The sequence below is a fragment of the Pipistrellus hanaki genome (assembly GCF_964339955.1).
Source record: "Pipistrellus hanaki genome assembly, chromosome: 12".
Classification (NCBI taxonomy): domain Eukaryota; kingdom Metazoa; phylum Chordata; class Mammalia; order Chiroptera; family Vespertilionidae; genus Pipistrellus; species Pipistrellus hanaki.
In genome coordinates this window covers 18,997,478-19,012,618 of record NC_140514.1, presented here as the reverse complement: position 1 = coordinate 19,012,618, position 15,141 = coordinate 18,997,478, and the positions used below count along the sequence as shown (strand labels likewise).

General features: G+C 38.0%; 1 protein-coding gene across 1 annotated transcript in view; it reads right to left on the bottom strand.

Moving 5' to 3' along the window:
* The window catches only part of EML4 (EMAP like 4), a 117,667-nt gene that overhangs the window by 61,551 nt on the left and 40,975 nt on the right, over positions 1 to 15,141 (bottom strand). Inside the window, exon 2 of the mRNA XM_084901486.1 lies at positions 11,722 to 11,904. Within this exon, the coding sequence (XP_084757612.1) occupies positions 11,722 to 11,904 (183 nt within the window). The remainder of the gene's footprint in view (positions 1 to 11,721; positions 11,905 to 15,141) is intronic.

The following is a 15,141-nucleotide window of genomic DNA, read 5'->3' as shown; positions in this document are numbered from 1 at the left end:
TTCACTCCTATAAGTTACCATTTAGTTTAGGTGTTTCTGATTTGCAGTAATAAAACCACCAAACATAAGAGAATAACTTTCTGAATACTGCTTAGCTACAACAAGCAAACTGTTATAGCCATTTAAGGAGGAAGCCTCTGAAAAAATGGTTAGAAGAGGAGGGGAAAAAAAAAAATAGTCTGTGAAACTAGGTTTTTTTTAGAAGCAGGTAGGAGGTGAGCCTCGGCAGTCCTAAGGTACAAAGATGGGTTAGGATGAGATGAACACTGATTAGTTGCATCACTTTATAAGTAAATTGCATCTAATTACCTGTCATTCAGGTTATAAACCAACTAGTGGCCCGGTGCAAAAAATTCGTGCATGGAGAGGGTGGGCTCCCCTCAGCCCAGCCTGCACCCTCTCCAATCGGGACCCCTTGGGAGATGTCCAACTCTGGCATCCTTCTAGCAATCTGGGACCGCTGCCTCCTAACCACTCACTTGCCTGCCTGCCTGATTACTCCTAACTGCCTCTGCCTACCTGATCTTGCCCCTAACTGCCCACCCCTGCCAGCCTAATCTTGCCCTTAACTGCCCTTCCCTGCAGGCCTGATCTTGCCCCCAATTGCCCTTCTCCCTGGCCAATTTGGTTCTGATTGGTTTATATGTCAGTCAGCATCAAAAGCTCCGCCTCCTAGGCAGCCATTGACTCCTCAGTTTGACCCAGACTTGGTTCTGATAGGTCAGTTTCTATGCCAGTCAGTGTCAAGAGCTCTGCCTAGTAGGCAGCCATTGGCTCCTCACACTTCAGATTTGGTTCTGCCAGTAAGCGTCTCTGGGCCTATCAACGGGGCCTGATCAGAAAGGCAAGGGCTGACCAGCAGCTTAGGTGGAGGCCTGGAGAGAAATGAAGGTGTGGCTGCTGGCCCAGCCTTGAGAGAAAGAGAGAGGCAAGTGCTGGTCAACAGCTGCCACAGGCTACAGATTAGACCCTGCTTCTCTCTTCAGGCCTCTCTCCGGGCCTGATTCACAGCCCCCTCCGCAGTCAGTGCTGGGTCACCACGGCAACCCAGCGCTGACTACAGGACTGACTTCTGGTTGGTCGAGCCTCTGGTCGTGATGGAGCCAGGGTTTTTATATATTAGGATTGTTTCTGATTCTCTCCCTAATATCCCCAAATTGGTGGTTCCTGTTCCTTGATTTCTATCTTTCCAATCGGCACAAGCTGGCTTACCATTCAGAACTCTTGCCTTGCTCTTATAGCCATCTGTCAAATTTATCTTTCTGCGACACTGACCTGATCATGTGTACTCCCTTCAACCTTTGATAAAAGTAGGAAAAACAGAAACCTACATTATTATAGTAAAATTGTGGGTCACTTTTTAAAACTCCTTCAATGTTGTTAACTTATCTGATTAATATAAAAAATCTGACTATTTTAAAAATTAAATCAAACATCCTTGGTAATTCCTGTAGAACCTTTACATCTTTGTTGTATCTGTTTATCTTCTTTGTTGAAAATCTGTGCTGTCTTGCTTTATCAGGCAGTACTGTAAAGACAGACCCCAACTATCTAATTATATAAATATACCACCATGTTTTTATTACCTTTTGACATTTGAGTTGTTTCCAGTTTTGTACTATTGTAAATAATGCTACAATGAACTAAGTGTATAAGTCTTTGTGTTGATATGTGCTTTCATTCTTAAAGGTAAATAACCTGGGTTGTATAGTAGGTGAATTTTTAACTTAAGAAACTGCCAGGATTTGTTTTGTTTTTTTTTCAAAGAGGCAGTAGCATTTCATATTCCGACCTGTACTGTCTGAATTTCTAGTTGCTCCACATCCTTGAATGTATTTGGAATGACCAATCTTGTTACTTTTAGCTATCCTGGTGAGCATGTAGTGGTATCTCACTGTGTTTTTAATTTGCATTTCTTTAATGTCCAAAGGTGTTAAGTATTTTTTTCATGGGGAATATTAAGTCCTCTGTAACTCATTTAGATTTAACCTGAGGGTGTTCTATTCACTTATTTGATACTAGTGACCAAGGGCATGAATTCATGCTCCTTGGAAGGAACTGTGGGTCACGAGTCTACAGTGGACACAGGGGCGAGACCAGGCCTACCCTCCATGCTCCTGCCCAGTCCCTCCTGCCATGGCTCCCCACTGCTCCCAGACAGCACCGGCCCCGCTCACACCCGCTGACGGTGCGGAGCCATCGGGGCCGGCTTCAGCAGCAGATGTGAGTGGGGCTGGCATTGTCAATGGGTGCAAGTGGCAACGGCTGGCCCCAGTTGCCCATCAGGAGCAGGGGGAGGTAGAGAAGCCCTCAGGGGCGATTGTGGCTGGCAGCTGCCATTCATACCCACTAACAGTGCAGAACAATCAGGATCAGCAGTAGGTGCGAGCACTGGCAGGACCATGGCACGTGGAGCCAAGAATTTTCAGTAACCACCAGAGGTTTGCCCCAATAACAGCAACTGGTGCCCCCACTCACCTGCTCCACCAACCCCCTGCAGCCTACGCCCATGTTCCATGCACTGCCGACGCCCATGTTTTGCGCGCACCCCCTAGTGGTCAGCGCACATCAGAGTGACCAGTTGTTCGGTTGTTCCAGCGTTCAGTCTATTTGCATATTAGAGTTTTATATACATAGATCATATATAATATATCTTCTTTGGTAATGTGTCTGCTCAAACCTTTTGTCTATTTTTTAAATGGGCTGTCTTCCTAATTATTGAATTGTAAGAGTTGTTCATATATTCTAAATAAAAAAATTTTGACAAATGTATGTTTTGCAGATATTTTCTCTTGTTCTGCAGTTTATTTTCAAAACAGTTTTGGAAGAATAAGATTTTTTTAAATTCTGATGAAGTTCAATTAATTGATTTTTCTGTTACTATTTGTACTCATGTTCAAAAGTTAAGCACTTTTGCCAAACCCAAGGTCTCAAAGATTTTCACCTATATTTTTGTAATAGTGTCATTGGTTTTAGTTTATGACTCATTTTGACCTAATTTTTTTATCCTAGCCTTGTGAGATAAGAGTCAAGGTGGATTTGCTTTTGAGCTTATGACCAAAATCTTGAATTCAATTTTTCTTCCCTATTCTTTCTTTAAAAAAAAAAAAATATATATATATATATTTTATTGATTTTTCACAGAGAGGAAGGGAGAGGGCTAGAGAGTTAGAAACATCGATGAGAGAGAAACATCGATCAGCTGCCTCTTTCACATCCCCCACTGGCAACCAAGGTACATGCCCTTGACTGGAATTGAACCTGGGACCTTTCAGTCCTCAGGCTGACACTCTATCCATTTAGCCAAACCGGTTTTCGCTCCCTATCCTTTCTTGCACCAACACTTTTGCATTTTCTCCTCTATTTAGAAAGTTCTTCACCTAGAAGGTTCATTCTCATCTTTCAAATTTCAACTCAATACAACTTTCTCAAAGAAGGCTTCTATGATCCCCTTATCTAAAGTGCCCCTCTCATAGTTTACTCTTTCACTACCCCCCCACCCCTTACTTCCTTCACAGTCCTTATCACCATTTATAATGATTTTCAACTCTACCTGGAAACCTTACTTCCTTGGTGATTCTTGTATATATTTCTCCATGCTTAGCACTGTGCTTGGTACATACAAAGCACTTAATCAGTAGCTAAATGACTAAATAAATGCATTTTCACCACTACTGCCTCAAATTTTTGTTTTGGATTATGTTCATCAGTATATCTCTATATACCCTTTTTGCAGTATTATCTTGTTCTTCAGGTATTTTCTACACTATGCCAGACTGATATTTCTAAAACATGCTGTATGTCTTTAATTTAATATATCATCAATTGAAATATGCACCAATATCTTGAATACCACTAGAAAGAAGTGTTGCCTATAAGAACTATAAGACACAATCAATTGTAAGATGCATTACAATTTCAGAAATGTTAAATTCAGGAAATATAGGTCTCTTAGAATTAATAAATTACTGTAAGTCTACCTGCCACTCTGCATATTAAAATCCTTTAATGGCTCTCAGTGCCCTCAGGATAAAAACTAAATTCCTTAGCAAGGCATAAGAAAACCTTTCACTATGGGTTCTATACCTACCAGTCTAGGCTCATTTCTTGACACTCCCAATCTTATACTTTATGCTTCAGTTTATTTTGAACTCCTAAGCTAAGTACTTTTACTGCTCTGTGCCTAAATTAACATGTATTCATCATGCAACTAGGCATCAAGTATTTACTCAGGGCCTATTATGATCCTAGCCTTGTGTTTACAAAAGAATACCTGGCATCAAGGAATTAAAAAATCTTGCAAAAGAATCACACTGCCAATGAAAAGTGTAGTAAGTACAGTAACAGAGTATCATGAAAGTACTAAGAAAAGACACATAATTCTTATGAATGGTTAGAGACACGAGCTCAAGAAACGCTTAGTAGAAGAAATGAAGAACAAAGTCTTAAAGAATAAGAGGTAGCCAGGTAAAATAGAGGTAATAAGATACTGAGATCTTATTCCATTGTGTATAAAGGAACAGAAAGAATATAACAGTAAAGTGGGGGGTGCATGTGTGTGTAGCATGAGCAGGGGTGGGAGTATACAAAAAGCTCTTTATGTGGTGAGAATGTGAAATAAAAGAGGGCAGAGTCCAAATGGGAAGGGTGAGTCCAGATGGAAGAGGTAAACAGGAGTTAGATGATAAGACTTTATCTATAGAGGATAGAGACTACTAAAGGGTTTTAAGCTGGGAGGGGTGAGGGGGGCTTAGAAGGGGGAAAGGACTTACGTCAATTTACATTTTAGAGAAAATGCTCTAGAGGTTATATGCAGAGCAGATTTCAGGACAATGGTCTAAGCATGAGATCATGGAGACCTTAAAAAAGAGCTAAGAAGCATGAATGGGAAGGAGGAAGTAGTTTTAAGGAATGTTAATCAAGTTAGTTTGGGGACATAAATTCTGAGGGACATACGAGCAGAACACTCTAGTACAGCTTTCGCCAACCTTTCGGACCTCATAGACCACCGGCTGGTGACCCCTGGGGTAGAAAGAGAACTGTGAAGTACTCAATTCAGATAACAATATGGAAACTGGCACCTTTTTAAGATCATGAAGGGAGACGAGTACTAATGCCACCTCCTGCAAGAAACCTTCAGCTCCAATTTGAGTTAGGTATTTATCCTAGGTGCTCCCAGAGTACCCTAAACTTACCTTTTTAATACCAATTATCATATAATATTATACTTATTGACATACCTGTTTTCTCACTTTATCTGAAGCCCTTTAGGGGAAAATATAGAGCCTTTTATTTCTTTAATCTCCAGCACCTAAAACAGTGCCTAGTACACTGAAAAGATGTAGGAAATAGAAAACTGTCCATACAGTAAGTGGTGTGAAGTAATATTAATCATCAAACACATGCAATTTGTTAGGCATTGTCCTAAGTAATTTATAATTGTTATATCCTTTAACCTTCATCATAATCTTAAAAGGGATTTACTATTATCATCCCAAAATTGCTTATGAATAAACTGAAGCTTAGAGAGATTATTAAGGTGCTCAAGGTTATTGTAGTAGGCAGTGAAAGCAAGATTTGAGTCCAGGCAGAAGAGAGGTAGGTAAATAAGTAGAAAGGAATAATTCTGCCCAGGAGAGAATGGCATTTTGAGCTGTACCAGGATAACAGAAAGCAATTCATCAGAGAGAGTAGGGAGAAAGAAAACATCTAAGCAGATAACAGCATTAAATCATCAAGGTCCCTCAGATATTTATGTAAAGAGCAAGAAAAGACCAGAAGATTCTCATGGCCACTTTCAACCCTACAGTTTAACTTGAGATAACTCAGTGTTGGGAATCTTAAGTATTTGAATAAAAAAGTGATTGATTGTCTAAGGTTAAGGACAAATTCCCTGCCACATTTTGTTTCAATCTCTTCATTCTTCGAGGAGATTGAAGACTACCCATAATGAATCAAAGTTTATCTTACCACTTAGAATTTTATCTGTATACTTCTTTTTCATCTCCCAGGAAGGTGTACTTGAGTTCTGCTAACTCCTGGCCACTAATTTTTTTAAAGCATATTTTGAATAGAAATGACGGAAGAAGGATTTGACTCTTACAGAGAAATGGAATTCTATAAATGGTAATTGTTGCCTGGTCTGGGGTAATATCCACCCATGTGCTTCTACATACAAAGAGCAGCTTTAAAGTCTTTGATATGTTGTCAAATTAATAAGACACTCTCCCATCCTCTACCACAATTATGAGTCATTTCAGCCTAAGGGCCCCATCAAGGAAATTCACACCTTCCAACCTGATTAACGTATTTACTAACTAACAACATTTACAGAAAACCCATGGCGATCCCTGTCTTCTCCCAGATGTTATTTGGAACAAGAGCCAAATGATACAGATCTGTGCTGGTACACACCATCCCAGATTCTACATAATTATGAATGTTTCTTTTGGAGAACTGACATCCTCTATGGTCCAATTATGCCTGTGGGTTCTTTCATTTTTCAAGAAGCATTTACAATGCTTGATACTTTTGGTTTACCAACAGTTTCCCCCAAATAAATTTTTACTCCTTTGCTTTTACACCATTGTGTACCAAAAGCTTGTCTTCACCCAATGCCATTGGGCTGTGTTCTCAAATTACATTCATTTGGTCACCCCAAAAAATCTTAATAAGTTTCCCAGGCACCAGCCGTGACATAATTTGTCTTCCTAGCAGTTAAAACTGCCGAAGTGTCCCTGGGCTACAAAGTACAGGTAATTTTTTTTCTTTTGGCAGGGATTCAGTTGCAACTGGTGCATATATTATGAACATATGCCGTCAAAAGGAAAGAATTCTCCAACAGAATAGAAGGTATGCATAGGGAAAAAAAACAATATATACACAAGGTTTTGGGGTCTATCTTCAGTTTTAGGACATCTAGAAAAAGTCTAGAAAGGATGCCTTACAAAAAGTATGCTTCTAGGAGGAGAAACCAAGATGGTGGCATAGGGTAGTCACCCGAATGCAGCCTACTACAACAAATTTGAATTTAGAACTGGAAAACAGGGAAGGCATTGCCCTGAAGCACTGGACAGCTAGCTGAGAGGAGGCTCTGCCATCTGGGAAGGAGAGAAAAGGCACAATGAACCTCAGGAACTGTGAAGGTACGGAGAACTGTGCGCGCGAAAAGGCGCTGGCTTACTCCCGGCGCGCAGAGGGCTGGCCCAGTTCGCTACTGGCTTACTCCCAGCGTGCGGAGAGGGCGGACAGCTAATGCGCGGCTGGCTTTCTTGTTCGAGAGGAAAATAGAATCACCCTATTGCTCTGATAGACGGCCCCAGTCAGGGAGAGGCCAGACTGTCAGGCAGTGGGCAGAGATCTCTCAGAGTTGTGTGAAGCCAGAGGCCATTACTGCAAGACTTGGGGAGGAGCCACTTGGGGAGGAGCCGAAGGGAAAACAAAGCTTGTCTGCACCAACCCGAGACTCTGCCCCATCCAAGCTGAGCACAGAAGCTCTCTTAGAGGCTGGCTTTCTCTAAGGAGGGACTGGCCGGAATCCAAAGTTTGTCTGCCTTTACCAAAGAGGTGCACGCGCCTGCAACCAATCTTCCGAAACTGACCACCAAAAGGACTTTTCTAAGGCGAGACTGACAGGGAACCAAAGATTGTCTGGGCCACCCCAAGACCCCGCCCCATCCAAGCAGAGTACAGAAGCCCTCCTAGCTGAGATACTGCTGATCCTCACAGCCAATTGGCTTGGAGATCAACACTTCCCAGTGATACCAACAATAAGCAAGGCTTAACAACAAGACTGCACACACAGCCCAAAAGGGCTACACCAAGACTGTCCACCACAGGTAACTGGGAAGGCTGTGCTACTGGGCTCTACCAGAACACCTAGCACACAAAACCATTCCATCAAATCAGGGAAACAATTAAAATGCAGATAAGAGGCAGGACACAAAGGAAGGAGATGGAGGAAAAGAAAAGATTGGACATTGAGTTCAAAACTACAGTTATAAGGTTATTCAAGAATATCCTAAAAAAGACCGATAAAATAAATGAGACCCATGAGGATATGAAAAGGGAGCAACTAGAAATAATAAGGGATCAATTAGAAATAAAGAAAGCATTGTCTGAAATAAAAAATATTACACAAAGTTCTAAAAACAGAATGGAAGATCGCAAGAATCAACTCAAAGATTTGGAACACAAAGAGCCAGAAGACACTCCTCCACAGAAGCAAGAAAATAAGAGAATCCAGAAAGTTAAAGATAGTGTAAAAAACCTCTGGGACAACTTCCAGAGAACCAACATCAGAATTATGGGGATCCCAGAAGAAGAGGGAGAGCAAGATACCAAAAGAATACTGCAAGAAATAGTGACAGAAAACTTCCCCACCTGAAGAAATAAATAGATTTACAAGTCCAGGAAGCTCGCAGAACCCCAAACAAAAGGAATCCAAGGAGGACAACACCAAGACACATCATAATTAAAATTCCAAGAGCAAAAGACGAGAAAATATTAAAAGCAGCAAGAGAAAAGCAGGTAGTCACCTATAAAGGAGCACCCATATGATTGTCAGCTGATTTCTCAACAGAAACCATGCAGGCCAGACGGGAATGGCAAGAAATATTCAAGGTGATGAATAGCAAGAATCTACAGCCAAAAATACCCTGTCCAGCAAAGCTATCACTCAGAATCGAAGGTCAGATAAAGAGCTTCACTAATAAAAAAAAAGCTAAAAGAGTTCATCACCGCCAAACCAGAATTATATGAATTGCTGAAGGGGGTTATTTAGGAAGAAGAAGAAGATAAAGATAAAAATTATAAACAACAAATACGTAACTATCAACAAATGAATCTAAAAACCAAGGGAATTAAAAAATCTGATGAATAATATTAACTGTTGAATATAATAGAATCAGAGGTATGGAAGGGGAGTGAACTGACGATTCTCGGGGAAAAGAGGAGTGGGAGAACGGAAAGAGACTGAACAAAAACTGTGCACCTATGGATGGGGGGGGGGAGGACAGAGGGTAGGGTGGGAACCTGGTGGAGGAGAGCAATTGAGGGGGGGTGGGAGGAACACATTTGTAATAATCTGAACAATAAAGATTTATTTAAAAAAAAAAAGTATGCTCTTAGAAAATAGAAACTACAGGTATTTACCTGCATTATATTTTATGACACTTAAACAAGTAAGTGCTAAGTAACTGCTGTGTTATACAAAATATTATCCATCTACCAAATTTTAAAAGTAGCCTTTAATTTTACTTATAAATATTCCTTTACTGAAAGACCTCGATAAAAAAAAAAAGAGAAAGCACTTAAAATTTTTCAACATATTACAATGTACTGTTCTAACACAATTTAAAAAATCAAATTTTTTTAGACCCATAAACTATATAAAACAAGGTTTTAAAAATACTGTGGCCTTGCTGGTGTTTCTCAGTGGTTAGAGTGTTGGCCCTCCCACGACAGGGTCGTGGGTTCAATTCCCAGTAAAGGGTGCATACCGGAGTTGCAGGTTTGATCCCCAGTTCTTGTCAGGACATGTGTGAGAGGCAACCAATCGATGTGTCTCTCTCACATCAATTCTATCTATCTGTTTCTCTCTTTCTCCCTCCTTCCCCTCCCCTTCCATTCTCTCTAAAACTAAAAAAAAATATCCTCGGATAAGGATTAACAACAAAAAAATATATGTGTATAACCTAGCATTATCTTGGCAATATTCAAATTTGACTCTCAAAAAATTTAAAAATCACAACATAACATTAACTAAAGTGGTTTCCACCAAGTTGTTTGCCGAACTCTCAAGTCCCTTGTCATTTATCTTACTGCTAATAAAAAAGATAAATGCTGCCATTTCTAAGTCTCCACACCTAGCCCCAGCATGTGTAAGGGTGGGAGGGATAAGAATGAAAACCACAAAACCAGGCAGAATGAATGCCCCTCCCCAAAAGTTTCCCACCTCAATGCTCTCAAGGTCATTTAGCATTTTTATAGAGAGAAATGTTGAATGACCTTCAGAGCATTGAGGTGGGAAGATAATGATTGTAACCATTCCAAATATTTTTTAAATATATGTTTTATTAATTTCAGAGAGGAAGGGAGAGGGAATAGAGATAGAAACATCAACGATGAGAGGTAACCATTGATTGGCTGCCTCCTGCATCAATGCGCCCTTGACAGGACTCGAACCCGAGACCCTTCAGTCTGTAGGCCAATGCTCTATCCACTGCCAAACTAGCTAGGGCACCATTCCAAATATTAACTCCTATTTTTTCACCACACAGGAACTGTCTTTCTTTCTTAAAGGATATCACGTCTCCTGAGGAGAAAGTGATAAGGACAGAGTTCCAGCACAGACAACTGTGATAATATAGGAAAGTTCACTTGCTATCTCATGGAAAGAGATAAGTCTTTTTTCTGTGTAAGACTAGTTTTTTACCTGCTCTAAGATCCTTTTTTAAACTATCAGGAAACTTGCCTCATCAATTATCATCACCCCTCCCCATCAATATCACCTTCTTCTCTGCTGCACTTTTATCCTCAACATATCTTTGTGCTCAATTTGAAATATCTTTAAAAACTAAAATAAAATTGACCTTTAATTTAGCATCTTCTTCTAGGTACTACCACCTTCACCTTTCAGGCAAATTTTTTAAAGAGCGGCTATAGTTACTGCTCTCAATTCCACAATTCTCAATTGCTGCTCCTGCTCAGAACTTTCCCAAGCCTTGTTCTCACTTTACATCCTCTTTCTATGGTTTCAGCTATCATCCATAAGATGAACATTTTCCAAAATCGTATTTTAGCTAAGACTAACTAACATGAGCACTAGACGCCAGCTATCTATAATATATACTATATGTACCTCAAAGTCAACACTCAGAAACTGAATTCATAATCTTCCTAACAAATTTACTCATAATATCCTGGCCAACTATCTTCTATCTGGCCCAGATTCTATAAGTTATGTAAGCCTCCTCCCTGTGTTAATGAATTGCACTGACATATTACAGTAGAGGATAAGTCAATGACTACCCTCACTTTTCCAGTTGACAAAATGGGAATCATCATGCCCACGTTCATTCACACTACCAGAAATCAGTAAGATATATGAAATACTATGTCCAACTGTTTGATTAATGTGGGAGAATTTTAAATTCTTGGAGTAATTGGAGAAAGGGAAAGGCCACACTTCATTTGCTCCAAGCTCTCTCAACGTGTGAGAACTCTCCATGGCTGGAAGTTAAAATTCCCATTGTATTGTGGAGTTAGCAATACATTTCAGAGCTTAGATTCTTCAGGATTCTGCTAATGACCACAGACAGTTCAGAATGAAGCTCTTTAAACTATAATAATTTTAATCATTTCTATAATGATAAGGGTATTGATTCAAAAGTATACATCAGTGGTTACCTGCTCTCAATTTATTATTTACTTGGAAAATACTACTAAATGCACACAAATATTATGACATAAAAGCCTGTAAATACAATCAGTGGTATTACACAAAAATTTCCAATTAAAAAAAAAAAAAAACTTTCAGAATTTCTTGAGAATAAAGAAAAAGGAAATAGAAAAGAAACTGTAATCACAAGTAACCCAAAAGAGAAACTATAGTTTTATATTGTCAATTTTAATGTCACTTATAAAACACACGAGTTTTATATATCACTGCAAAGAAAGTGTTGCAAAAAGCAAGACACTTTCTCTATATAACATAATTACCTTTACTTGGGACTGATTTCTTGACTGAGGCTACATGATCTTCAGAGCTTGCAAGACGCCTCAAAACATCAGCCAAAGCTGCCTTTAGCACAGTGATTTCATCTTCTTGTTGTTGAACTCGTAACTCAAGAGCTGAGAGGCGATCTTGAACATCAGAAGTACTTGCAGCAGATATACTATCATCTATAAAATAAGGGAAATATGGAATATTTTAAAATAAACTGCTTAAGAATCTAATGATAAGAATTATGTAAGTCTTTTAAAAGATAAGAAAAATTAAAGAAAAAAAACTTATTTTTATACAGATTAACCTATACAAAAAATTTTATAGCTATTTGAACTAATTTAAAATAGTTAATTTTGAATGTCAATGATTTTCTATAAATTGTTCTCAAATGAAGTATTTCCTTTCTTGTCTTCCTAACAGGGTCACGAACTAATAATGTAGTCATTTCAAGATGACTCAGTTTTCACTGAGAATATGAATTACTTTGTGCTACCAGCACTGTGATAAAACAATGCCCTAGAGGCTATCATATTTCTAATTAAATAACTGAAAACACTACATTTTTAAATTTCTAATCTTTCCTGATATCTTTCCTGCTTCCCTCTTTACAATTATGGTTAACTATGCTGGTTAAAGCAACAATCCTTTCCAGTCTAAATGCCTACATTATGGGAAATAAGCTAACTAAACTTTTTTAATTGTTTGCAAGAAGAGAAAATAACCTCTGAAATTAGGTATTTTTCTATTTTAAAAAATTATATTTTGTATGTATATTACATACATACATACATTACATATATGATTCGCACAATCTAAATAGGGCAAAAAATGAACCCAGCCTCAGGCCTAATATTTGTGTCATTAGAGTCCCAGAGGAAGAAGACATATTCTAACTGAAAAATAATATGTGAAGAAGTAATATCTGAACTTCGCAAGTTAAATTAAAATTTACATATTCATTAAAATTATATATGTAAGTCCCTAGCTCCACCCACATAAAAATCAAATCCAAGTATATTAAAGAACTAAAGAAAAAATTATAAAATCTTTAGAAAATAACAGAGAATATCTTTTTTTAAAAGTATATATTTTATTGATTTTTTACAGAGAGGAAGAGAGAGGGACAGAGAGTCAGAAACATCGATGAGAGAGAGTCATCGATCAGCTGCCTCTTGCACACCCCCCACCAGGGATGGGCCTGCAACCAAGGTACATGCCTTTGACCGGAATCGAACCCGGGACTTTTCAGTTTGCAGGCCGATGCTCTATCCACTGAGCCAAACCGGTTTCAGCTAGAGAATATCTTTATATCTTACAAGTACAGAGAAGGTTCCTATAACTAAGATATAGAAAAATTTAGAGCGTATGATATACACTATATTTCTCTTTCACAATAAAGAGAAAAAGCAATTCATAAACTGGAAAAAGATAGTGGTAACACCTACAATTGGTAAATGATTAGTATCTTGAATAAAAGAATCCCTAGACCAACACTTTATGGAAAAGCAAAAATAAATAGCCAGTGAACATTTGAGATGAGGTTCAAGTACCTAATTAATAACCTCAGAAAGGAAAATTAGAACCATATGAAATACTATTTTTACTCACCAAACTGGTAAAAAAAAAAAAAAAAAAAAAAATTAAAGCCTGACAATATCAAGTGTTCCTAAGGATACAGAGTAATATGAAGTCACTCCCATACAAAGTAAACTGTCTCAATGATTTTAGTGGGGGGGTGGGAGGGACGGGACCCACTCTGGCATTATCCAGTAAAACTGAAAATACATCCTAAGACCCAGCAATCACATTCCTACGTGTATACACCTTGATCTTACAGCAGGACAGGCAAACTTCTATGATGGACAAGAGAGTAAGTTATTTCAGGCTATGCAGACCATATAGTCTCTGTAGCAACTACTCAGATGCCTTTATAAAACAAAAACAGCTATAGATAAATATGTAAATGCCTGGGTATGGTATGTTCTAATAAAACTTTATTTACAAACAGGTGGCCTGCCAGTTCCCTAACCTGGGCTCTGGCACAAACTTACAATTCAAGAGACATACTCAACAACATAATTCATAACAGAAACAAAGTGAAAACAACCTTTTTGTCCACCAACTGTAAATTACACAAATAAATTGATAGAAACATTCAATGGAATGTTACAGTGAAAAAAAATAAACTATGTCTATATGCAACTTCATGTATGAATCTTAGAAATATAATGTTGAGTGTAAAAAACAAGTCAGATAGGCTTTGTATCAAGTTCAAAAAATATAAAAGAAAATACCACTGTTTACAGAAGAACACTACAAAGCAAGGGAATAATATACCCAAAATTTATGACAACAGTTATTTCTGATAGTTTAGGACAGGGGACAATATATGGAGGCATCCACAGACTATGAAACATCTATGCCATAAATATTAAAATATGTATATTATACTTTTATGGGGGAGAGAAGCCGAGTGACTTTTCTCTTTTGAAAAAGGGTTGCGGGATAAGGATTACTAGACTCATATATGACTTGCTTACTTTACTTTTTTTAAAAATGAAACCATTTTTGCCAAGTAAATTCCAAAACAGATAAAAATGGAGTTGCGCTTCCAAAAAATCCTGAGGTTTTGTGTCATAAAAACAACTAAACCAGATGGATTTTATGATAGATTTGAGGGTTAACAGTATGATCCTAAAATAAGTTGTTACTGATGAACCTTTGGGGGGAAAAGTCCATTTCAAACCAGTACATGATACAAAATACCACCCAAAAAACAAATATTAAAAATTTTTTAAATGGTCTCTGATCTCCCCTTGATAAAGCACTTATGTAAGACACTGGGCAGACCTTACTGTGTAGAATGGTAATAGCAGAGGATCAGATTAGCGGAGCTAATATGGGTAAAGAACCATGAGAAAACAGTAACAATACCATGCCTTTATAGTTTAAATAAACAAATAAAAAGCACTAGCCCAAAGGTCTATTAATAGGCAACTGATTAAATAAATGGTTGTACTATGATATACTATGTAGGTCTTTAAAAAGAATGGTGTATATTTATAATCATAAATAAGTCTGGTAGGAGTGACAACATACTCTGGAAAGAAAAAATTTGCAGGGCCAGATTTATACTGTGTTCTATATATGAGCAGAACTGGATATCCGTGACCATACATATATGTATAGATCTAAAGAGAAACTTGAGGTATATCTCTTGAAAGTGGGATTTCAGAGGATTTTTTCCTTCCTTATACTTTTCTACAAAATAAAATTCTTTGTAAACAAAATTTAATTATTTTCTCAGCAAAAAAAAATAACAGAACTAACTTAGTCTATGATGTGAACCAATTTAGTACTGAACCCAAAATTTCAATACAAGTTTGGTTAATTTGTAGATTTTGATCCATAGT